General features: G+C 35.1%; 1 protein-coding gene across 1 annotated transcript; it reads left to right on the forward strand.

Annotated features, from left to right (window-relative positions):
• Window positions 1-1,583: 1,583 nt before the first annotated feature.
• LOC128248840 (uncharacterized) lies at window positions 1,584-24,833 on the forward strand. The gene is made up of 13 exons (XM_052970989.1): window positions 1,584-1,596; window positions 3,385-3,555; window positions 5,635-5,811; window positions 6,981-7,217; window positions 7,448-7,678; window positions 9,413-9,583; window positions 12,541-12,777; window positions 16,132-16,365; window positions 17,503-17,673; window positions 19,027-19,197; window positions 20,927-21,166; window positions 23,706-23,906; window positions 24,802-24,833. Exons 1-13 carry the CDS (start codon window positions 1,584-1,586, stop codon window positions 24,831-24,833), a joined length of 2,286 nt encoding a protein of 761 aa, XP_052826949.1.
• The last annotated feature ends 25 nt before the right edge of the window (window positions 24,834-24,858 follow it).

The following is a 24,858-nucleotide window of genomic DNA, read 5'->3' on the forward strand; positions in this document are numbered from 1 at the left end:
AAAGGCTTTTAAAAAGATGTCTCTCTTATGTTAGGGCCACCAAGTCCCTCTCTTTAAAGAATCGAATTCTCTAAAGAGGAAATTAAAGATGCTGGACAGTTAGTTGAATGAAATGGACTGTCAAATTCAACACCTCAGCTGATACTATCCAGAATACATCATGTCACACAGTAACATACCGTACAATTAGGTCGGAGGGCAGAATGAGCCACCAAGGCTCAAATTCAAAAGGAAGCAGATAATGATAGCATAGGTTGTCTGCAATTTAAAGTAGTTGATTTCACATACAACAAACTTGTGATCTGTACACTCAACTTGAATAAGCTTCATAGACAGGGACTGGTCACTGGAAGCTAAATGCATTCTTGCCAGTTCTCCAAGCTTTCAGAGACTGTATAAGTGAATTAAACTGGCATTGATGGGGGAAATTGTCAACAATAAATGGTGGTTTGCTTTGATAATGGTGATCAGAATAGAATCGATAAGTTTAACAAAGAACTAGCAGTAGAAAGAAATAGAGCAGAGGCAGAGGCAGAGCTAGTAAGGAAGTTAGATGATGTATTTAGACAAAGCATTGCAACCAATGTACTTGCAGTGAGATTGGCACTCAAAACACAAAGGCTGCACTGTCAAATCTAATATATATGCTCTTAGGCATGAAGGGATGAAAGCCATTCAGTGGACCTGAGTGGCAGAGACACAGTGTGGAAATAAATCCACATTTCTGATCTTTACTGGACTACAATGGGAACATGGTAATCGATCCCAAGCAGATGTGTGTGGCTCTTTAACAGCATTTCACTCAACTGTTAGAGAGTGGTGGTGAACCGGATCACAGGATTGTTGTTGTTGCTGTTGTTGTTGTTGCTGGTGTTGCTGTTGTTGCTGTTGTTGTTGTTGCTGCTGCTGTCGTTGCTGCTGTTGTTGTTCTTGTTGTTGTTATTGTTATTGTTGCTGCTGCTGTTGTTGCTGCTGCTGTTGTTGTTGCTGTTGTTGTTGTTGTTGTTGTTGTTGCTGCTGCTGCTGTTGTTGTTGTTGTTGTTGCTGCTGCTGTCGTTGCTGTCGTCGTTGTTGTTGTTGTTGTTACAGTTGCTGTTGCTGTTGTTGTTGCTGCTGTTGTTGTTGCTTGTTGTTGTTGTTGTTGTTGTTGCTGTTGTTGTTGTTGTTGGAGATCAATTATTTCTTCATTACAAATTGTTTATTTCCAGAATTATGCACCAGATGCTTTGCAATGTTTAATAAATGTGTAGCGTAGTGTGTGTGTGTGTGTGTGTGTGTGTGTGTGTGTGTGTGTGTGTGAGTGTGCGTGTGTGTTTGGGTGGACGAGTATAAAATATATTTCTTGTTTTTCTCTTTTTCCAGTCGCTGAAAAAAATTTGTTGCTTAAACAAGTTACCATACCAGAGAAGTATGTCTTTAGACGGTTTGGGGACATGACCATAAAGAGTTGTGATGGAGCTTGCCAGCAATATCAAGAATGTAGGTCTTATAAGTACAATGTAAAAGATAAACTGTGTGCTTTGAGTGGTTTATCACACGTGACTAATAAAATTATACCTACCAGTAGCAGCTGGGTCATAAGAATGGTTTACGCAGGTCAGTAGAGTGTTTCCACATTATTTATTGTGTGCGTGTCAGTGTGTATTTACATATTGTGTCTTTGCATATATGGGTATGTGTACTTATATATATATATGTATGTATGTATGTATGTATGTATGTGTGTGCGTGTGTATATATATATATATATATATATGTATATATATATATAAGTATTTTTACATACATTCATTTGTTATTTATTGTTGGTTGATATATACATTCATTTTATTATTATTATTGTTGTATTTTGACCTGAAGATTAGCTATATTTTTGAATAGAATTGATTTTCAATCGATTTAATCGATTCGATTATATTTTATTTTCTATTTGAAAACTTGGTTATGAAACACGTGTAGTCGTTATTATTATTATTATTTTATGATTTTTACTTTGTATTTTATTATACTAATTTATCGAGTGTTTACTTATTAATTTTTTCTCTATGTGACTGGATTTTCATGGATGAGTTCATGAACTTTGGTTCTTTTCTCTAAATTATATATATATATGTGTGTGTGTATGTGTATATATATATATATATATATATATATATATATATATATATATATATATATATATATATATATATATATATATATATTTATATATATATGTGCGTGTGTGTATAACAAATTTATTGTTGAAACCAGCAAAAATGTATTTCATCCAGTGAGAGATAAATATCATTTAATATATTCAGTATTAAAATTCAAGCTGCTATTACTTTCATAGTGTGAAAACACCATAATCTGGCAAGCTTGTATTACATGTTGTGTGTTTCTAAACAATCTTTCAAATTCAAATATATAGCAGGGCTAGTTATTTTTGAGAAAATAAAAAAGGACACTGGTCTGGCATCAACCACACTCAAATGGTGATTTTTACATGCCAATCAGGCGGTAGTGGCATCAGCCACAACATTTCACTTGACTCAGCAGGTTTTCTCAAGCACAGCACATTGCCCAATGCTTGAAAGATACTCTTAAATGGGCCAGTTATGCAACACTGGCATAGGCTACAGCTACGGTCTCACTTGGCTTGTCAGGTCTTCTCAAACACAGCATATCTCCAAAGGTCTTGGTTGCTTTTCATTGCTTCCATGAAGCCCAATATTCGCTGGTTGTGCTTCATCACCTCATTCCAGGTCTTCCTGAGTCTACCTCTTCCACAGGTTCCCTCCACTATTAGGGTGTGACACTTTTTCACACAGCTGTCCTCATCCATACGTAACATGTGATCCTACCAGTGCAGTTACCTCTCTTGCACACCACATCTGATGCTTCTTATGTCCCACTTTTCTCTCAGGGCACTGACACTGTTGTGTGTGCACACTGACATTACATATCCTACGGGGCATACTAGCTTCATTTCTTGCAAAATGTGTGAAGCACACATAGTGGTGCCATGTAAAAGCACCCAGAACACTTTGTAAAATGATTGGCATTAGGATGAGCATCTAGCCATAGAATTCATACCAAATCAGACTGGTGTCTGGCGCAGCTTGCCAGCATGTACAATGGATTGGACATTAAATGATAATGATAGATATATATTATATATGTCTATATAATATATACATACACACATATGTTGTGCATGCACACACACACACATATATAATGATGTGTATGTACATACATACATACATGTACAGCTGTTTACATATTTCTTTAGTTTGTTACATTCAATACTTTTTGTTTTAAATGTGTCATTATCTCCCTATTTTCACCTTCCTCCTAACATATACTTGCCTTGATACCAATTTCTCTTCTCAATTCCAGGTTACTCAATAATTAACTGTGGACCCCTAAAAGACATTGCTGGTATCATGAAATCTCAAAATACCACCACCTATAAATCTGATATAACCTATACTTGTCCAGGAGGAGGAATATCAAAATTAAGATGTGAAGAGGACAATAAATGGATTCCAATAGTGTCTACCTGCAAAGGTAATATAAATAGGTTCTCATTGTCTCTGACTCAGTAATTTTGTTTTGGTTTTGTTAAGTGTCGCAGAGGAAGAATGGCTGACTCCATGTCAGTTTCCACAGTGTTTGTGGTTAGTGAAAGACAGAGGAGGCTATCCTCATGTCAGAGACATTCACAAATTCTTGCAAGGGAGTGAACTTCATTTAAAGAACACAAAAGGTCAGGTAATGTTATTAATTTGAGTGATGGTTTAAGTCTGCCTCACAAGAACAGAAGCTTGTTCTCTCTAAGAGGCTTCTACATTGTTTCCATCCATCAAATTTCATCTACAGAGCTTTATTTTGAACAAACTATAACCATCAGCTAGAGGTTCTCAAAATACCCCATTGTTGAGCTTATTACCACTGCTATATCTCAGCTCATCTTGATAGTTTTTCTCTCAATTTTTAACTTGACCTTTCTCATCTATACTTTGTGTCTTCATCCAAAATTTTGTACAATATATAGCACTGAATCGTTCTTTACTAGAATTCAGCAATAATTTGGAATTGACCCCTGATACTCTAGTGATTTTACATTCCACAATTCTAAATTATAATAACCCAAATAATTATAGTGGTTTCTGATTGGGATAAAGAGCCAACAATTTCTAATAGACAGTGTTTAGTCAGTATCATCGACTTTAGTATTTGACCGTTATATTATGTTACCAAGCCACCCCTCTCAAGAATAAAAGGAAAAAGTAACATTGGATGGGTTTCAACTGAAAATATGAAGAGCCTGAATAAATACCATGAAGCATTTCTTCCAGTTCTGTAACAAGTATACATTTGCACATTTAAAATAAAGATGAGAATGATGATGCAATCCTCTGGAATGTAAATGGATCTTTGTCTAGGACTGTTTGAAGAACCCCACTTTCAAAGATCACCATGAACTCCACAGCCAAGTGTCCCCTCCAATTAGTAATCTCTGACAGGTTTATGCACGGTAGTTCCTATCCCCCTTTGATTTTTTTGTCACTTTCATGTCATTTTCAAGAATGTTCCCTCAGGATAGTATCTTCATTGCCATCCATACCTTGTTTACAACTGAAACTTTAAAACTATGATGACCAAAAAGGCAAGTCTCTGTCAGTAGTCCTTATAACCTCTTCCACATCACAACTTCATTTGCTATTACTATCCAATAGAGAAAAACTGCCTTATCTGTCTGGTTAAAAGAGAGTGTGTGGCAATGATCATGGTGGGCTTCACTGACAGCCAGATCTGCACCCCACACAGTAGCTGCTGTTTGACACAGCTTTCCATGTCAGCAATACATACACAATGAACAAGTGCATGCAATATGATTTTGTTGCCCTGCACATGTCTTGTGCCCCATTTTTTCCATTTTTTTAATTCATTTACTTGAATTGACTATATGTATGTATATACATATATATAATATATATATATATATTATATAATATATATATATATATATATATATAGCATCAGTGGATCATATATCCCAAAAAGAAACACACACATTGTTTCGTTTGAAGCAGTAATGTTGTCAACTTGGTCAAATGGTTGATCATATGGGATCATATGATTGTTCGTTAATTTCCATAAGAGTTTTTTTTATTTCTTTATGCTATGAAGAGAAGAGAAAGTGAAAAATGCATATATGTGTATATGAAATGGACATGTGTGTGTGTGTTGTCATGTATGTAGTTTTTGCATGGATATGTAAGTGGCACTCTCTCTCTCTCTCTCTCTCTGTCACACACACTCATTATCTTTCATATACACATACTTCATGCCAGCATGGAAAGTGGACATTAAAAAATGAAGATGCTGATGATGTTGATGATGATAATGATGATGATAATATGTATATATGTATACTCATGCTCACCCATGCTAGCATGGAAAGCGGATGTTAAACGATATATGTTTACATACATGCATACATACATAATATGTATCTTTTTATATCAGTGTGTAAATATCTACGATTCGATTGTCTTGATGTCTATTTATGTAACATTTTCACTTCTCTTTTCAACCACCTCTTAACATAAATGCACCATTGGCATCAATTTCTCCCTTTAGTTTCAGATTATGTAAAAATTAACTGTGGACGTCCAAAAAATGTTCTTGGTGCGTCGAGTTTCTACACAACCACCAACTATAAATCTGCAGTGATCTACACTTGCCGAAGCGGAGAACAACAAAAGTCGACATGTGAATGGAAGAGCAAATGGACTCCTGTAGTGGAAGCGTGTAGAGGTAATATAAATAGCTCCTCTCCTGTTGTCTGTGTCCATGTAATTTTGTTTTATTTTTATGCTAAATGTCTCAGTCAGAAGCTCAGGCTGGACATGTACAGCATTATTCTCATAAGCGTAGAAGGAATGTTGGTCTCAGAATTTCATGACATAGCTGTTTCTGTCATTGGTTTTTATTAAAAACCAAAAATACCATCTCATTGTTATCAATTACATATTCATTATTTAGGTACATTGCCAAACATAATTAGAGAAAGCAATGATATTGTGATATTCATGTCTTTCTCAAGAGCATTAAGTAAACTTAGAGTGAGAATCAAACCCAGATCATTGATTCATATCACTCTTATACTAAAAGAGCAACTAGGGAAAATACTCCGGATCATTTTCTGCATAGGAAAGAATTAGTAATGTGATTAATTATTTAAAATTTCACCTTGAGTGTATGGTAAACATTGATTATGTTAATGACTTATTCTGGTCATGAATTCAGGAGAGACAACATCATAAAGATAATTACTTTTGATGAATTAACATTTCTTAGCTAGCTACATTAAGTTTTTAGTGTCCACATTTACTGCATTTTTATATTTTTTTCACTAAATACTGATAGAAGTGAAATTAATTTTGTTTTCTAGAGCAATACATTATAAAATCAGTAAAGTCTTACCATAACTAGCCATATTTAGTTACATCCATTTATGTTATGGTTTCAAGTCACACATGGATTTACTTTGCTTTTCATAATTCTGAGGCTGATAAAACAAGCACTGGTCAAGTTCTAGTTCTAAAATTGATTAATTTTCATGAGTCCTCACTGCAGAAAATGTGGTCTTGTGTTTAAGTTATGCACACTTAAATTTAATATTGCTACCATGAACACTACTTATAATTACTCTTGCCTTTAAGGGTGAAAGATTGTGAAAATTATTTGAGTATCAGACAAAATGTGTTGTGGTATTTGTTCTGGCTCATTAACTTCTGGGATCAACTCTTTCTAATGCTAACTTTGCCCTTCCAGGGTCATCAAAATACAATGCCATTCAAATGTTGATAATTCAATTGACCAATTATGACCTCAAATATATGACTATCTTTCTGTTTTGTAAATGATTATTATTATTATTGTTGTTGTTGTTTTCATTGATCTAAATTTTATTTTAACTCTAGACTCTCAGATCCATTTTGTGAAAGTAGAAAATGCAATTTTGAATGTATCCAAGAAAACAATGTGGAAAACACGTGCAACATTAGAAGCCTGTGCTAAACAATGTCTGTCAAGCAAAAATTGTTTATCATTTGAAACAGATAAACAAAATGGAAAATGTTACTTATCACAGGAAAGTGCAGCTTTCTCCAAGAAATTAATACCAAGTACACACACAGATTACTACCAACGAATAGAAGGTAATTATTACTTTTGTTTTAGTATTGGACTTCAAATCTGTTGAACATGTTCTATATTTCACACGAATTATGATTAGGCCATCAATCATTTCTAATAAATGGTTCATTTACAAATTATGCACCAGATGCTTTGCAATATTTAATAACTGTGTATGGTGTGTGCATGTGTGTGGGAGCGGTGGTGATGATGAGTATAAAATGTATTTCTTGTTTACTTTTTATTTTGCTAGCTGACAAGCCTTTCAACCTAAGAAGAGTTAGCATACCACGGAAGAGTACTTTTGGAACACTTAACTTTGAGACTGTAAGTGAGTGCGATGAAGCTTGTCGTCGATATCAAGGATGTAATTCTTATGAGTACAATGAAGAGACTAAGTTTTGTATTTTGAGTAATGTGACTCACTTGACTGGTAAACTTAAACCCAACAATGCAAGTTGGGATATATTCATGATTAACCCAGGTCAGTAGCGTATTTCCATTTTACTTATTGCATGCATGCCAGTTGCATTTTCATATATGTATGTGTATCACTTGATAGTATTGGCCACCAAAGCCATCAATGGACCTGAGAGTAATATATGTATGTGTGTAAGATATATATATATATATATATATATATAGATATACATATATGTGTGTGTGTGTGTGTGTGTGTGTGTGTGTGTGTGTGTGTGTGTGTATACAAAAAGGAGACCACTAGGTGGACCTAGTGGTCTCCTTTTTATATATACATATACAATAATCCTTTGAGATCTCAGATATTTTTCTGAATCTCCTTGATTCTTTTAATGTGCTTGTTCCCTGGTATTAAATTAATGTTAATTAATATCCAGTTTTTTACCCTACTGTTTTATATATATACATATAATTTTTAATCTTAATATATATATATTAACAAGCATGTTGATATGTATATAATGAGAGAAAGGTAGGGACAAAGAAAGAGATGCTTTCAAACCAATGACTGAATCAAGAACAGCTATACTCCAGAGGTAATAGCTCTCTGTACTTCCACCACCAAATTCTTATTCTAGAAACAATATTTTCAGAACATCCTCCACCATTGCTAATTTGGTCATCTAGGTAACAGAAACTATCTACATCCTTAAGAAGGCCTCCTGAGCATTTGAGAGAATCTAAATCTCCCTCACTCTCTTTCTCCTTCTCCTCCACTTCCTTCATGTTGAGTAACCTTGTATTTCCTTTGTGGCAGCGCTCCTGTTTCTGTCTTCATTCCTGATCTCTCTCTTTGGCTGGGTAACCTTGTACCTCTTCTACAGCAAGACATCTGTTTCTGTCTCTCTGCCTCACAATAACCTTTCATCATGCAATGTAAGATCACCTCCTCCAATACCCCCTCCCCTCTCAAAAGAGCTTTATTTTCTTTTTGTTTTTCTGTCTAGCAAGTACTTGATGACCCTGTCAGTGCAGGTGCCACTTAAAAGCCTCCAGTCCACACTGTAAAGTAGTTGGCATTTGGAATGGCATCCAGCTGTAAAGCCCTTGCCGAAAATGACCTTACCTTAACTTGTGCCACATGAAAAGCACTAAGTCCATTCTCCTGAGTGGTTGGTGTTAGGAAGGGAATTCAGCTGTAAAAATCCTGCCAAAACAGTTACAGAAGTCTGGTGTAGGCTTCTGCCTGGCCAGCTCTTGTCAAACCATCCCACTCATGCCAGCATGGAAGGCAGTCGTTAAACAATTATTATTATTATTATTATTATTTGGTTTGACTCAGGTTTGATTTTATTCCTAGTAGGATTTATGTGAGTAGCAGAAGTATGACGAAAGAACTCTGGCCGAAATAGGATTAATGTAATGTAATGTAATATAACGCTGAAGCAAATTAACACCAAATATACAGTGCGTGTGTTTTTATTGGCTAAACTGACAATATGACCATCCTCAAGTACAACAACATCTGTTTCAACACACTATTTCACATCAAAAATCTTGCAAAGCAAATATATATATATATATATATATATATATATATATATATATATATATATATGTATGCATGTGTGTATGTGTCTGTATGTATGTATGTATGTATGTTTTTATATCAGCATGTAAATTTTTTCAGTTTGATTCATTTAATATCTTTTATTGTAACATTGTTATTTTCTCCTCATTTCCATCACCTCTTAACATACAAGGACCCTTTTATGTCAATATATCTTATCAATTTCAGTTTTCACACGAATTAACTGTGGACCTCCAAAAAACGTTTCTGGTGCAGTGAAATCCTTCAAAACTACCACATTTAAATCTATAGTAATTTATACTTGCCCAAGGGGAGAACAACTGAGGTCAATATGTAAAATGAACAACAAATGGAGTGCGGTAGTGTCTAGCTGTAAAGGTAACATAAATAGTTTCTTTTTTGTCTAGGTACTTTTCTTGAAGACTAGTTGTCTCCATGACTTTAGAAGATGTTTATGGTTGATCGGAAAGAAAGATGAATCCATCCTCAGACCAGAGACTTCCCAAATGCTTTTAACAGAGTGGATCCATTAAGTCTACTCAAGGACAAAGTAATACTGTTAAATTGAGTGATGGATTAAGTCTACTTGCCAAGAGCTGGAAGTTTAGCAAATTGTTTTCTCCACATGGCTTCCATGTAACTTCTATCTATCAAATTTCATCCACAAGGATGAAGCAAAGTTTTAGCCTTTAGCCACACAGATAAAATTCCACCAAATACCTTATTTTTTTTTTAAAGTAAATTCATTATGTCCACAGCTGTACTTCAGCTCATCTTCATCAGTTTTTTCTTAATTTCTAACCTGTATTTTGTCACCCATATTTCTGTCATTATTCAAATCTCTGTACAATATAATGCTCTGAGCCCTTTACTGAAACTTATCAAACCTCTGAAACAAACTTTTGCTTCTCTTGTTCTCTGCATTAGATAATCCTGAATTATAATAAAACTAATAATATTACTTCCTGATTTACATACAAAGACAGCAAATTTTGATTGCCGTTGTCTTGTGAGTACCATCAACTTTACAATTTGACACCCACAAGTAGGAAAGCAACACTGATCCCCATAAGTAGGAAAGGCAAATTTGACTTTGGCTTGATTAGAACTTATATCCAAAAGAGCCTAAATACATAGTGTGAAGCATTTCTTCTAGTTCTCTAATTAGTAGATGCAGATGATGAAGCATTACTCTTGAATGCGGAAGGGGATCTCTATCTAAGACCAGCTGGAGAACCCTTTGAAGATAATCCTGAACTCCATTGAAGAGTCTTCTCTCTGATTATTGTCCTCTGACCTACATGTTTATTCACTGTTGTTCACATTTACTTTTGCACTTTTTCCCACTTTCACCTATCTTCCAAAGATTTCTCTTGAGGAAAGTACCTTCCTCTACCTTCCTCTTCATCCTCAGCTTCTTTACAACTGGAAAAAGTTGAGGGATTGGTCAAAGAGGAAAGTAACTGTCATCAGATCTTACAACTACATCTAACACAAACTTTTTCATGATCTCTTTTGCTGACACAAAGAGGAAAACTGTTTTCTCTGCCCAGTTAAAGGATAGTGTGAGGCAATCACTTTGATAAACTTGATTCACCACAGCATCTATTTGACACTCACAAGAGCATCTGTTTGACATAAATACACAAGTGAACAATGTATGGACAATGACTGAGTACATACAAAATGATTTTGCTTTACTGCTGACATGTTGGGCAGGCTTGTCTGATGGCACTTCCATGTGTGCGATTTTATCTTGGACCAGTAGAGCACTTAGGTACCATGGCCATGCCAACAACTTCAGAAAATTGTCTATAGTATTCCTTTACAAAATGTCCTCCAAAACAAACTTGTCACTTCATTTTCATTGATGCTCTGAGCAATCCTAAGTAGGTGAGTGCTCTTTTTATCCCACTAATCCTTCATAGATTGTTGGGCTGAGACATCAACCATTTCCATTGAACAAGTCAAGTTTGATCTATCATACTATACAATCTGAAATCCTTTGAATTATATTAGATAATCTAGCCATCGTTTTGGTAAGAAAGTGGTTTATAATTGAAGGAGTCTTTGTTTATATTTCTAACATGTTGATGTTCACAAATGGGCTTCCACAGTATATTTTCTACTTAATATTGTGAGCTAAGAGATCTGACAGAGCTTTTCTGCTGGTAAAAGTTGTCATTAGATTCAGCACCACTACTAGGTCTTCCAGGTGGTCATGGCAAATATGGAGGACAGCACTTAATCCAATGTTAATATCATCATTATTACAACAAACTCACATTGGCACATAGAAGTTCAGGCTGGGTATGTACAGCATTAATCTCATAAGTGTAGAAGGAAGGTTGATTTCAGAATTTCATGACATAGCTATTTTTGTCATGGATACCTTATTAAAAAATAAAAATAGCAACTCATTGTAATCAGTTATATATTCATTGTTGAGGAACATAGCCAAACATAATTAGAGAAAGCAATGGTATTGTGTGATATTTATGTCTTTCTCAAGGGCTTTCAGTAAACTTAGAGTGAGAATCAAACCCAGATCATTGACTCATACCACTCTCATACTAAAAGAACAATTAGGGAAAATGCTAAAGATCACTTCCTGCATGGAAAACAATTTGTTATATGGCTGATTAATTAAAATTTCCCCTTGAGTTGCTGGTAAAAACCATTATGTTAATGACTTATTCTGGTCATGAATTCAGAAGAGACAACATCATAAAGATAATTACTTCTGATGAATTAAAATCTTTTAGCTAGTTACATAAGTTTTGAGTATCCACATGTGCTATATATTTATCTTTATTCAGTAAATGATGATGAAAATAAAATGACTTTTGTAAAATCTGTAACGTCATGGGCCTTTTATATTCTCCTTTCTAATCACAACAGGATGTAATTTACCTTTCATATTTCTGTCATTGATAAAATAAGCACTGCTCAAATACTTAGCTTGATCTATTTTCATGTATCCTCTTCTGCAGGATCTGTGGCTTTGTGTTTAAGTTAGGAACCATTATCATTAATATTGGTAACTTTAACAATAATTATAATTATTCTTGTCTTTAAGGGAAATGGTTTGCTAGAATCATTCAAAGATCAGACAAAATGTATTGTCTTTGTTCTGGCTCTTTAACTTCTGCGATCACCTTCTGATATCAACTTCGCCCTAACAGGGACATTAAAATACAGTGCCATTGAAAGGATAAGGATAAATCATTTGACCAATTCTTACCTCATGAATTTGATTTTCTTTCTGTTTTGGAAATTATTATTGTTCTTTTTGTTGTTAATTTTCATTGGTCTAAATTTTACTTTTACTCCAGAAATTGAGATTTATTTTGTGAAAGTAAAAGATGCAACTCTGGATGTATCTGAGAAAACACTGAAGGAAGAGAACTTAGCAGCAGATGAGTGTGCACACAGATGTTTGTTAGACAAAACCTGTTTATCATTTGAAATAGTTAAAACAAAAGGAAAATGTTACTTATCAAAAACAAGTGCAGCTTTCCACAAGAAATTAAAACCAACAATACAGAGGGATTACTACCAAAGAGTAAACCGTAATTATTCTTTACATTTCAGTATTGGACTTAACCATGTTTTTTGAAATGCTTCACTCCATTTGTACTTCACAGTGATAAGTTTACTTATAAAGACAGACATAAATTTTTTGAAAATAAATAGAAGTGCAATGCTGGGAAGTATAAATACTGTTAAGGTATTTTCATTCAACATCTGTTCTTATTGAACATTTATATGCATGCGTTCAATTGGTTTTATTTTTAATATGTAAAAAAGGAAACTCGTTTTACTAAAATCTGTAGTAGCAGTAGAAGCGGCAGCGGTGGTGGTGGTGGTGGTAATGGTGATGGTGGTTAAAGTAACAGCAGCAGCAACAGTGTTAGATTTAATAGCAGCGTCAGCAATACTTGTAACAACTTTTTCTTCATTGATATTACTGCACAGTGTCTCACCACTAGTTGCTGTCCTATCTAATCTGACATACAAAATAACATAGAAAATTTCATGCTTATCTTGGAAGATTTTTATCTCCTATATTTTGTTGTTATGGCAGGATGCCCTTCATATCACCAAACCATTATGCTAAATGAGGGGAGTACATTTTCCCATGTCCCTAGAATCAGAGAATTTGTCTGCTGGGACCAAGGAATCTTCTCTACTTAAAAGAAGATTCTGTTCAGAAAGCCTCACTAGGAGAACAGATACATTCCTAGGGATTACAAATAGTATTCCCTAATTACTAAAACAATCTCTAATTTATCCTCAGATAAAAATACATTTAATTGCATTTTTTAAAGTACAACAATGTGTTAGCTAGGATTGGTTTTTGTCAGAAGCTAGCATAAACAGAGCATCCTCCACTTTCACACCTTCAACACAAATGTCTTCTTGAGCTGTGCATATAAGTACTTCTGTCTCTTCAGATCACTCCTCCTCATCCATAGCCACCAGTCCTCTGTATCTGTCTTCACATTCATATCTCTTGCAAACTGACTATACATTTTCCTTTCCTTCCATGCTTTCTCTTTTTTTAGTTCATGTCTTGTTTACATTTGCTTTTAGTTACACAATTATCATCATCAACATTATTCAATGATGATGGCATTCTTCGTGTGTTTCAACAGTGGCTCTACAGCATTTTTCATATCCCACCTTACGCTGTTTTCCTCTGCTTTGATGCAGTCCTGGCAACTGATCAAACCTCTCCCACCCTTTTTTCTGGACAGGTATGGCCTATCGGTGTCACCCTTAGAGTGGAAGGCTCTGTGTACTTTCAACATTTTTCTGGTTTTGGTATCCATTTTCTTCACTTCTCTATCATCATCATCATCAATACTATTCTTTTTAACTCAGGTTTTGTTGGAACTCCTGGAGTTTTGGATGCCATGCATGACAGCCTTGCTGCCTGCAGCCTACAGTACTATGTCATTTGTTCTTTTCAATTATCTAATTTTTTCCTGATTGTTCTTGCTGTGTCAAGTAGTCAAGCCATTTGTAACAGTAATACTGAGCACTCTCCCCTGATTTCCTTTATATTCCTTGTGATGTCTTTTGACACTGTTCATCTTTTTCATTTTCCATAGCTGGGCTATTTCGTACTTAAGAAGGTTACATATATCTATTTTTCTGCCCTCTATTTTGACTATTCTTAGGTCAAATGGGCACACATCATCAGCTATATAGCACATGTGATGCATCTTATACACCACCACTAGGTCTGGACTATTATGCCCTTGCACATGCTCTGTTTGAATTGGGAAAATGTACAATATTTCGCAGGCCTCCAATTCCACCACTCTCTGTAGTTTGTGGTCATACCACATCTTGCCTCTCTCTAGATCCTACTTTTCACAGTTTTTAATGTAGCACATTCGCTACCTCATTATATGACCACAACTAGTAATGGTTTTGGGTAAGTCTAGGATATTCATTTGTGATATGGGCAGTGGTTTCATCCACTCTATTATGAATATGGCACAGTGAAGATCCTTGCTCATTCCTAAGGTTGACCCTCCATTTTGTGGTCAAAGCTTAGTCTTGTGCTCTCAGTCTTTTTTCAGTGTTCCTTTCTTTAGCATATCCCACCTATGTTTTCCAACAACTTCACTTGTGGGTGCATGGAATTCATTGTGTACTCCCTTGTTGCACAAGGCTTCTTCATGTCCTTTTTGTACTTCTTACTTTGTTTTTCCCTTTTTCTCTGCTTCCAATACTCCCTCATTCCTAACAGACACTAGCAAGGTTTCCTGAGTTTGATACATATACAGTCTTTAACATATATCAGTCCTCTTCCTCCATTTGCTCTCTTCATGTATAGGTGATCAGTGTTTGCATGTGAATGATGAGCTCCATGCATCATTAGGAGCTTTCTTGCCTTTCTATCCAACTCCTTTCACTCTTTGTCTATTCACCTCAGAATTCCAGCACCAAACCAAACTATTGAGACTGCTTGTGAGTTTATTGCCAAAATTACATTTCTGGCATTCAGCTTTGAAACCAATTTTTTACTCAGTTGCTGCAGGAACTCTTTATTTGTCTTTTCTTTCATATTGTTGTGTTCAATGCCATCTGCCTCTAGTATTCCCAGGTATTTCTAACCATATTTGGTTCAATTGCCTTCATCATTTCACCACTTGTCATACATATGCTTTCTGTCCTGACAAGCTTTCCTCATTTCATCACCATCATAACACATTTTGAGAATCCAAGCACCGTCTTGATATCATTCAAGAAATCTGCACAAACTGAACTAGGCTGTCTAGTTCTGCTCCAATTTTTATGAAGTCATCCATGAACAGCAAGTGGTTCAGCTTCTCAAATCATATCCCAACTTTGTCTTCTGTCGTATTTCACTTGAGGGACTTAGTCTACAGCATACACAGGATCACAAAAAAAAAAACAAATTTCACAACTTGTGAAGTAAACACAGTGATGTCACTTGGCATGCTGCCTCGTGAATATCACTGCTAGCTCTTGCTACACTCACAATTGTATGTTGCCATCTGTTAGCATGCTAGAGCACTAGTCCAGGAACGTTTTTGATACCCTTGTACATAGGATAAATTCCAGCTGTTTCCTCTTGAAGCATATTTGCTTACTCTATTATTACAATCCAGTATGTAGTTGAGATGTTCAAATAATTGTTTGCAAGTAGCCTAAATGTTGAAACAAGGTTTCAAATAAGTCTGATGACCTACAACTTGTATGAATTCTTATTAGGATATCGTTTTGTGAATTCATTCTTTTGTTTATATTATGTTGTCCATTTACAAAATTATGCATCATATGTTTTACAATATTTTATATAAGAGTGTGATGTTTATGTAGGTACATATGTGTACTTGGGTTGGTGGAAGAGTGAAAAATATATTTCTTGGTGTTTCTTTTTTCAGCCAATGATAAACCCGTGGTAATTAAAAAAGCTAACATACCAGATCAGTATACTTTTGGACGATTTAAGAATAAGACCTTAGAGGAGTGTAGTCAAGCATGTCAGCAATATCAAGGATGTAATTCTTATGAGTACAACGAAAAAGATAAAATATGTGCCCTGAGTAATGTCACCCAGACAACTGAAGAACTTAAAGCTGACAATGGACTTTGGGGTATATATGTAATTAACTCAGGTCAGTAGAATGTTTCCATTTTATTTATTGTTTGCAAGCCAGTGTGTATTTATATTTACACACACACACACACACACACACACACAGGTATGTTGGTACAAACAGCAAAAATAGAACTCAAAAAGTGAGTATATGTATAATTTTATTAATATTTAGCAGAAGTAACAGAGTGACACAAGGTCTGAGAGTTTTGTGCATTGGCACTTATCGAAGTTTGATAAGTACCAACAGACAAAACTCTTGGACCTTCAGTCACTCTATTACTTCTGCTAAATATTAATACATATACACACACACACACACAACTAGCACTCCATTAGTTATGCCTGCAAGTGAAATTCATGTACAAGTAGCTGAACTCTCTATAGACTTCAGGTATCTTTAACATTTTTTTCAGGGAGATTCAATATAACATAAAATGTGTCAAGGCTGGTCCTTTGAATTACAGATACAACTCATTTTTCCAGTGGAGTGAACTAGAGCAAGATGAAATAAAGTACCTTGCTTAAGGATACAATGCATTGCTGGCAATTAAACTCACGACCTTATATCATGAACCAAATACCCTAACCACTAAGCCACATGCCTTCACTATATACACACACATAGGTACATGCATATACATACATACATACACTGTGTAGTAGCTCTGCTCAAACCATGTAATTTTTTGTTATCTCACTTTTCCCTGATGATATTTTGCTCATAACTTATAAATACAAATTTAATGCATAAATTTGTAATTTATCCAATGAGTATAAATGGAAACAGCTGTAGGAAGAAATGATTGTCAATTTATTAATAAGTAAATATTAACCACTAACTCACCATTTTCTTCTCTTAATTTATGTATTCTTTTTCTTCTTTTAGTCATTTGACAGCAGCCATACAAGAGCACCACCTTTATGTATATATACATACATACATACATACATACATACATACATATATATATATATATATATATATATATATATATATATATATATATATATATTAATGATGTGGATGTACCTGCAGATTTCTTCAGTTTCTTACAGCAAATATCTTTTGTTTTAAATTTGCTATTATCTCCCACTTTCACCCTTCTCTTAACATATACTTACCTTTGATATGAATTTCTCTTATGAATTCAAGTTCACAGAAATATTGATTGTGGACCACCGATTGACGTTGCTGGTGCAACAAAGTCTTACAGTTCCACCACCTTTAAATCTAAAGTAACTTACACTTGTCCAGGAAGAGAAACATTTAAATCGAAATGCAAAAAGAACAGTAAATGGACTCCAGTACCGTCTGTTTGCAAAGGTAATGTAAATATGTTCTCACTTGTTGTCTCTGTCTTGGTAATTTTGTTTTAGTTTTATTAAATGTCTTTCTCAGAGGAAGAATGGTTGATTCCAAAACAATTTCCTCTAATCAGAAGCATCTTCAAATGCTTGCAAGAGAGTGAACTTTATTTAACATATCCAAGGGCCAGGTAATATTATTTATCTTGGTGATGGTTTAAATGTGCCTCACAAGAACAGGAACTGTGGAAGCTTAGGCAAAAGACAAAGATATAGTGTTCAGGCAGATGTTGTGGGCTAACACACTTTTAACTGAGTATTGGGTGGCTTCCATGTGTATATGGAGGCCTCAGAGTTGCTTCACCATTTCGTCCCATGTCTTCCTGTGTTTACCTCTACCACAGATTCCCTCCACAGTTGTCCAAAGTATTATCTACCGATGAGACATGATGTTCTAGTTGGGATACTGTATTATGAGATCCATTGAAAGGATAATCGCAAGAACAAAGAAATAAAAACCTACACTATGGTAGAAGCCATAGCCACTCATAATAAAAAGGAGTATTGGTGGAATGTCCCAGTGAAAACCTCAATAAAATATAAATACAATAGACCTGATGCAATGATTTGGGATAATGAAGAGAAACTGGGTACAGTTGTGGAAATCAGCTGCCCAGCAGATGTTAACATAAAGCTGAAGATCAGTGAAAAAGAGAATACTTATGCTGAACTATTGAGGAATCTGCCGTTACTCTATCCAGATTACAAGTTCAAGTTTATACCTGTAATTATTGGGGCACTGGGATGTGTAACACGCTGCCTAAATACCAATCTTGAAAAATTAGGTTTCTCAAAACTAGAAAGGGGAAAGCTGATTCAAAGACTACAGATCTAAGCTATCATTGGAACTGTAAAAATCTGTATAACTTTCCAGAAGTTTATCGTTTAAGTATCTATGAGCATTTCCAGATATGCAAGTATATGTATGAGATGAGAAGACATACATAAAACAACACATACAAATCTGCACATAGACATACAAACATACAAATCTACACATATACATACATACATACATACATACAAAAATATGTATACATACATATATACAAAAATACCTTGTTGTTGATGTTTAAATTCCAATGAAGGAGCCTTGAATCTAGTTTAGAAACTGGCTCTTTCTCTATTGGCAAGAAATCTTGAAATAAAACTGAAAAATAACATACATACACTCATACATGTATGAATTTATAGCTATATGCAAATGTCTTCAATTTGTCCAGTCATCTTTTATTCTAAATTTGTCATCACATTCTCAGCCTCCTCCTAACATATAATAATCATTGATATCAATTTCTCTTCTCAATTCCAGTTTACAGAAACATTGACTGCGGACCACCAAAAGACGTTGGTGGTGCATCAAAGTCCTTCAATACCACCACCTTTCAGTCTGAAGTGATCTATATCTGCCCAAAGGGAGATAAATTAAAAGCAACATGTAATAAAGAAAACAAATGGACTACTGTAGTGTCTGATTGTAAAGGTAATGTGAATAGGTTATTTCTTCTTGTCTCTTTCTAGGTAGTTTTAGTCAATGCGCTTCTCAGTGGAAGAATGGTTGTGTCCATGACAATTTCTGTTATGTTTATGGAAGGAAGGAAGGAATAATCCTCTAACCAAAGACCCCCACAAATTCTTGCAACAGCGTGAACTTCATTAAAGCTACCCAAGGGCTAGATAATGGTATTAATATGGATGATGGCTTAAGTCCTCCACCGAAGAACAGAAAGTGTGGAAACATTCTTGCCAGCAAGCTTCCAACTAATTTCTGTCCACCAAATTCCATTCACATGTCCACTAAATACCATATATTGTTGTTAAGTAAAACTTATGACCTCCACAGCTCATCTTGGTCATTTTCCTTTCATTGCTAACTTGACATTTTTCAACCATAAATCGTGACATCATCCTAATGTCTTTACAGTATTATATTCTGAATCCTTGTTTACTAGAACTCAGCAATCCTCTGAAACAGATGTCTGTTGCCGTAGTAATCTTCCAGTGAACCATCATAAATTATCATACAAATAAAAATGATAACTGGCTTATACACAAAGCCAACAAGTTTTGATGACAGGTGTTTAGTCAGTAAGATCAACCCTTGAATTTAACTGGTATATTATATTATCTATCCTTGCAAGTCTAAAAGGCAAACTGATAATGAATGAGCCTGAATACTGAATACTTTTAATTCTCTAATTAATATAGATGTAAACATTGAAAATAAAGATGAGGATGATGATGGATTTGTCCTGAGTGTAGAAGGATCTCTGTCTGCCACCAGTTGAAGAACCCACCATCAAAGATCAACACAAACTCAAAGGACAAGTGTCTTTTCCAATTATTGTTCTTTGAGTTACAAGTTTATGATCTGAGGTCCTCATCCACTCTTGCCATCTTCATTTTGCATTCAATAATTTTTTTTTGAGGACAGTTCTTTCCTCTCCATTGTCATCTTCTTTACAATGAAACTTTAGGGATTAGGAAGGTGGAAACTCTCATGAGTTTAGGTCTTCATTCTGAGTGTCTTCAAAAGATCTTGTGTTATTTCTTTTTTTTTTTAACTCCAGTACTTATTCGCCTTGTTTGATAGTTCCTCATGTAGATAGGTTTTCTTTGCTTATTACATTAAATTTTGAGTGTCCATGTTTACTACATGTATAATTCACTGGATGATGATGAAAGAATAATTATTTTTGTTTTCCTAGGCAAAACATTGCAAAATCAGTAAAGTGATGAGTCTTGTGAACCTTATTAGTTGTATTCTATTACATTCTGGGTTGAAATCCCATGTACTTGAGTTTTCATTCTTCTGTGGTTGATAAAATAAGCACTAATCAAATACTGTGAATGATTTAGTTTCATGTATTTTCACTGCAAAAATATGTGGCCTTGTGCTTAAGTAAGAAACCACTATTGTTAATATTGTTGCTATCAACAATAGCTATAATTATTTTTGTTGTTAAAGGTAATGGATCAACAGAATTCTTTTAGCATCAGAGAAAATGTTTTGTGGTATATGTTCTGACTCTTTAACTTCTGAGTTCAAATCCTGCTAATGTAAACTTCGCTTTTCTAGCGACAATAAAATACCTGTCAACTTTAGAAGTCAATTTAATTTGTCAATTCTGACCTCAAAGATTTGGCCTACTTTCTATGTTAGAAATTGTTGTTGTTATTTTTAATTGGTTTAAATTTTACTTCACTTCTAGATATTCCAGCGAATTTTGTAAAAATAAGTAGCTCAGTTATGGATGTATCTGGGAAAATATTGTGGAATAAGAAAAATGTAACAGTAGAAGACTGTGCAGAAAAATGTTTGTCTTACAAAAATTGTTTATCGTTTGAAGTAACTAAAAAAGGTGGAAAATGTTACCTACTTCAGGGAAGTGCAGCATCCGCCACAGAAATAAAAACATCAAATAGTAGAGATTACTACCAACGAGTAAAACGTAATTATTTTTGCATCTTATTATTCGATTCACTTTTCCTCTTTTTCTAAAATTAGGGATTCATTTATACTTCATATTATATTGACAAACACTTCTGTAAAAATATTCATAGGCTTAATTATAAGGTTCAACAACAGGTTCGACATTGACATCATCATCCTCATCATCATCATCGTTTAACGTCCGCTTTCCATGCTAGCATGGGTTAGACGATTTGACAGGGGACTGGTGAACCAGGTGGCTACACTAGGCTCCATTCTGATTTGGCAGAGTTTCTACAGCTGGATGCTCTTCCTAACACCAATCACTCCAAGAGTGTAGTGGGTGCTTTTACGTGCCACTGGCACGAAGGTCAGTCAGGCGGTACTGGCAACGGCCATGCTTGAAATGGTGCATTTTACGTGCTACCTGCACAGGAGCCAGTCCAGCGGCACTGGCAACAATCTCGATTTGAATGTCTTTGAATGTTGGTAATGATCACACTCAAATGGTGCTATTTACGTGCCACCCGCATGGAAGCTAGACAGCTGCTCTGGCAATGATCATGCTCGGAGAGTGCTCTTAGTGCTCCACTGGTACAGGTGCCATCATGATTTCGCTTTCACTTGCTCCAACAGGTCTTCGCAAGCCGAGTATAGTGTTCAATGAAGGAATGGTACGCATAAGTGGGTTGGCTATATCCCTAGCAGAGGCCTTGGATTTTGGCCTCACTTGGCTTGCCGGGTCTTCTCACGCACAGCATATTTCCAACGGTCTCGGTCACAAGTCATTGCCTCAGTGAGGCCTAATGTTCGGAGGTCATGCTTCACCACCTCATCCCAGGTCTTCCTGGGCCTGCCTCTTCCACAGGTTCCCTCAACTACGAAGGTGTGGCACTTTTTCACACTGCTATCCTCATTCATTCTCGCCACTTGACCATACCAGCACAATTGTCTCTCTCGCACACCAGTAGTAGCAGCAGCAGCAGTATGGCTGCTATTAAGTTTAATAGGATTAATATGCATCTACACTATAATGGAGAAAGCTGCTTATTAATTAGGTATGTAACAATTACTAAAAGTTCTAAAACAAAGCAATTGTTAAAGGGTTGACCTTCTGAATCTCCCTGAGAACTACGTTAAGGGTATACGTGTCTGTGGAGTGCTCAGCCACCTGCACGTTAATTTTATGAGCAGGCTGTTCCGTTGATCGGATCAACTGAAACCCTCATCATCGTAACCGGCAGAGTGCCATAATATGCAAGAGTGATAAAGAAACAAGGTGGGTTGTCTTTGGATGTGTTAGAAACAACAGCCAAATCACCCTTAAATCACTCACTTTTCATTCTGAAAATATTCTTTTCTATTCTAGGCACAAGGCCCGAAATTTTTTGGGAGGGGGCCTGTCAATTAGATCGATCCCAGTATGCAGCTGGTACTTAATTTATCGACCCTAACAGGATGAAAGGCGAAGTCAACCTTGGCAGAATCTGAATGTAAAGACAGTTTCCCTCTGAAAATATTAACAATTTAAAAAAAAATTTTTTACTGAAAATGCTCTTCCCATAATTTTGAAGTGCAAATTATGTCCGGAGAGGGATGTAAAAAGAAAAGCGTTTTTAACACTTTTTTATACAAAGATGCATCCCCCCCAACCCCATCATTTTGAAGGCTGTGTTAAAAAAAAAATGGGGAAAATCCCTGAAAACCCTTAGTGGTCAGCATGGCCATGATTTTGTAGGCTTTCTATGAATAATACAAGAAGGTTTTCCATCCTTTAGGGAATTATTACTCTTTACTTGAAATTTTTGTTTCTTTCTTTCTGTTACGCTTTACATGCTCTTTTATTAATCCTACATTATATCATCCTTTAGCTTCCCCAATGTTTTTGACTACCCTTAGTGATTACTAAAGAAATATTGTTATTGTTGTTATTATTTTATAGATATTTTAAAAATATTATATAATTATGTAGGAGTAAATATCATGTAAATGAAATTTTGAATAAAATATGAGAAAACCATTTGATGCATTCTTTTTTAAATGGACAATTTATTATAAAATCACGCTCCATTCACAAGATTAGTTTTTGGCGGACACCTTTATTAAGAATTACTGTGGATTCTTTTACATTACAAGACATTCAAAACTTTGCTTGAATGTTTCAGCTTTAGATAATCCATTTGTATATCCCACTTTTGTTTAGGATTAAATGGTTATATCAACACTTAGTATATTGGTTGAGCACATGTTTAAGGGATTATTGATCTTATAGAATTACACCGATAGAGAAGAGATGTACAAATGAATTACCTGCAACCTAAATATTAAAACAAGGTTTAAAGTAAGTCTCAAAATGTTCTACCGTTCACATGAATTCTTGCTACAGTATCATTTTGTGAACTGGTTATTCAAATATAATATATTGTCCTTTTACAAAATTATGCACTACATGCTTTATAATGTTTAATTATGTGTGTGTTTATGTGTGAGAGAGAGAGTGAGGGTGACTAAGTACGACTGAGTATAAAATGTATTCTTTTCCTTTCTTTTTCTTGAAGCCACTGTTGCGGAGGATAAAGCAAATACTGGACCACCTATGGATGAAAATGTAAAGAGGTGTTATCAAACTTGCCTGAATTATGTAGGGTGTAGATCATTTGAGTACAGTGAAAAAATGAATGCTTGTCATTTGAGTAATGTGACTCGCTTGACATATAAAATTCAACTTGACAATATAACTGGTTCCAATATGAAACCAGGTCAGTGGAAAGTTTCCATTTTATTTATTGTGTGCATGTTTGTATGTATTGATAAATATATATTTATATATATATATGCTCATCAGAACTGCAATGTTGTATAGTAGTGAGACATGTACCATGAACATAGAGGATGTTAGAAGATTGGAAATAAATAAAGTAAGCATACCCCTTTGGGTATGCACTGTAAGTGTACATGTCTAAGATAGTGTAAAAGTGCTGTGTGAAAAACTAGGCCTAAGAGAAATCAGATGTAATGTTCAAGATAAAAGTTTGCACTGATATGGGCATGCAACGCATATGGATGAGATCAGCTGTATAAACAAATGCTGATCATTAAATGTAGCAAGGGCTTGTGGACGACATGGATGTAAAAGACATGGATAAAGAGGAAAAGCTCGACCTCAAAATCTGAGCCTCACGAAGTAGATGACTCAGGACTGAGATATCTGGTCATACATAATTCTTGGGAGAACCTACCCATCATGCCAAAACTGACTTTTGGAAGCACTCTGTGTGTGTGTGTGTGTGTGTGTGTGTGTGTGTGTGTGTGTGTGTGTGTGTGTGTTTGCGCACGCGTGTGTGTGTGTATGTGTGTATACAAGGTGTCCCGAAATTATAAGTTAGTAAGTTTAGAGTTGCGTCAAGAAAGTTAGCAGTTTTATGAGTGTTTTCGAATGTCATAGGTTTAGGTTAGAGAAGAATTTATGTAGATCCTTTCTAGTTCTTTCTAAGGAGGATTTATTTATGCTTTTGGTGACTAGTAAAGCGTCGCCCCTGTATAGGCCTCCCTTAATGTTAGGGAAATTACCCAGCTAATGCAGATACAGGTATATTACAAATACAATTTGTAAATGGAACAGTAAAAATATGCAAGAATTTTCTCAAATTCAAGATGTGAATTTGTTTTTGTTATCTCCATTCTAGTGATAAAGCTTTGTATTATCATCAT

Source organism: Octopus bimaculoides, chromosome 10, assembly GCF_001194135.2.
Source record: "Octopus bimaculoides isolate UCB-OBI-ISO-001 chromosome 10, ASM119413v2, whole genome shotgun sequence".
Taxonomy (NCBI): domain Eukaryota; kingdom Metazoa; phylum Mollusca; class Cephalopoda; order Octopoda; family Octopodidae; genus Octopus; species Octopus bimaculoides.

Excerpts from the sequence above, each read along its gene's own strand:
- LOC128248840 (XM_052970989.1), top strand. Across the intron at positions 9,584-12,540 it reads GGTAGTGTCTAGCTGTAAAG|AAATTGAGATTTATTTTGTG; the intron begins GTAACATAAATA and ends CTTTTACTCCAG. Across the intron at positions 17,674-19,026 it reads AGTACCGTCTGTTTGCAAAG|TTTACAGAAACATTGACTGC; the intron begins GTAATGTAAATA and ends TCTCAATTCCAG.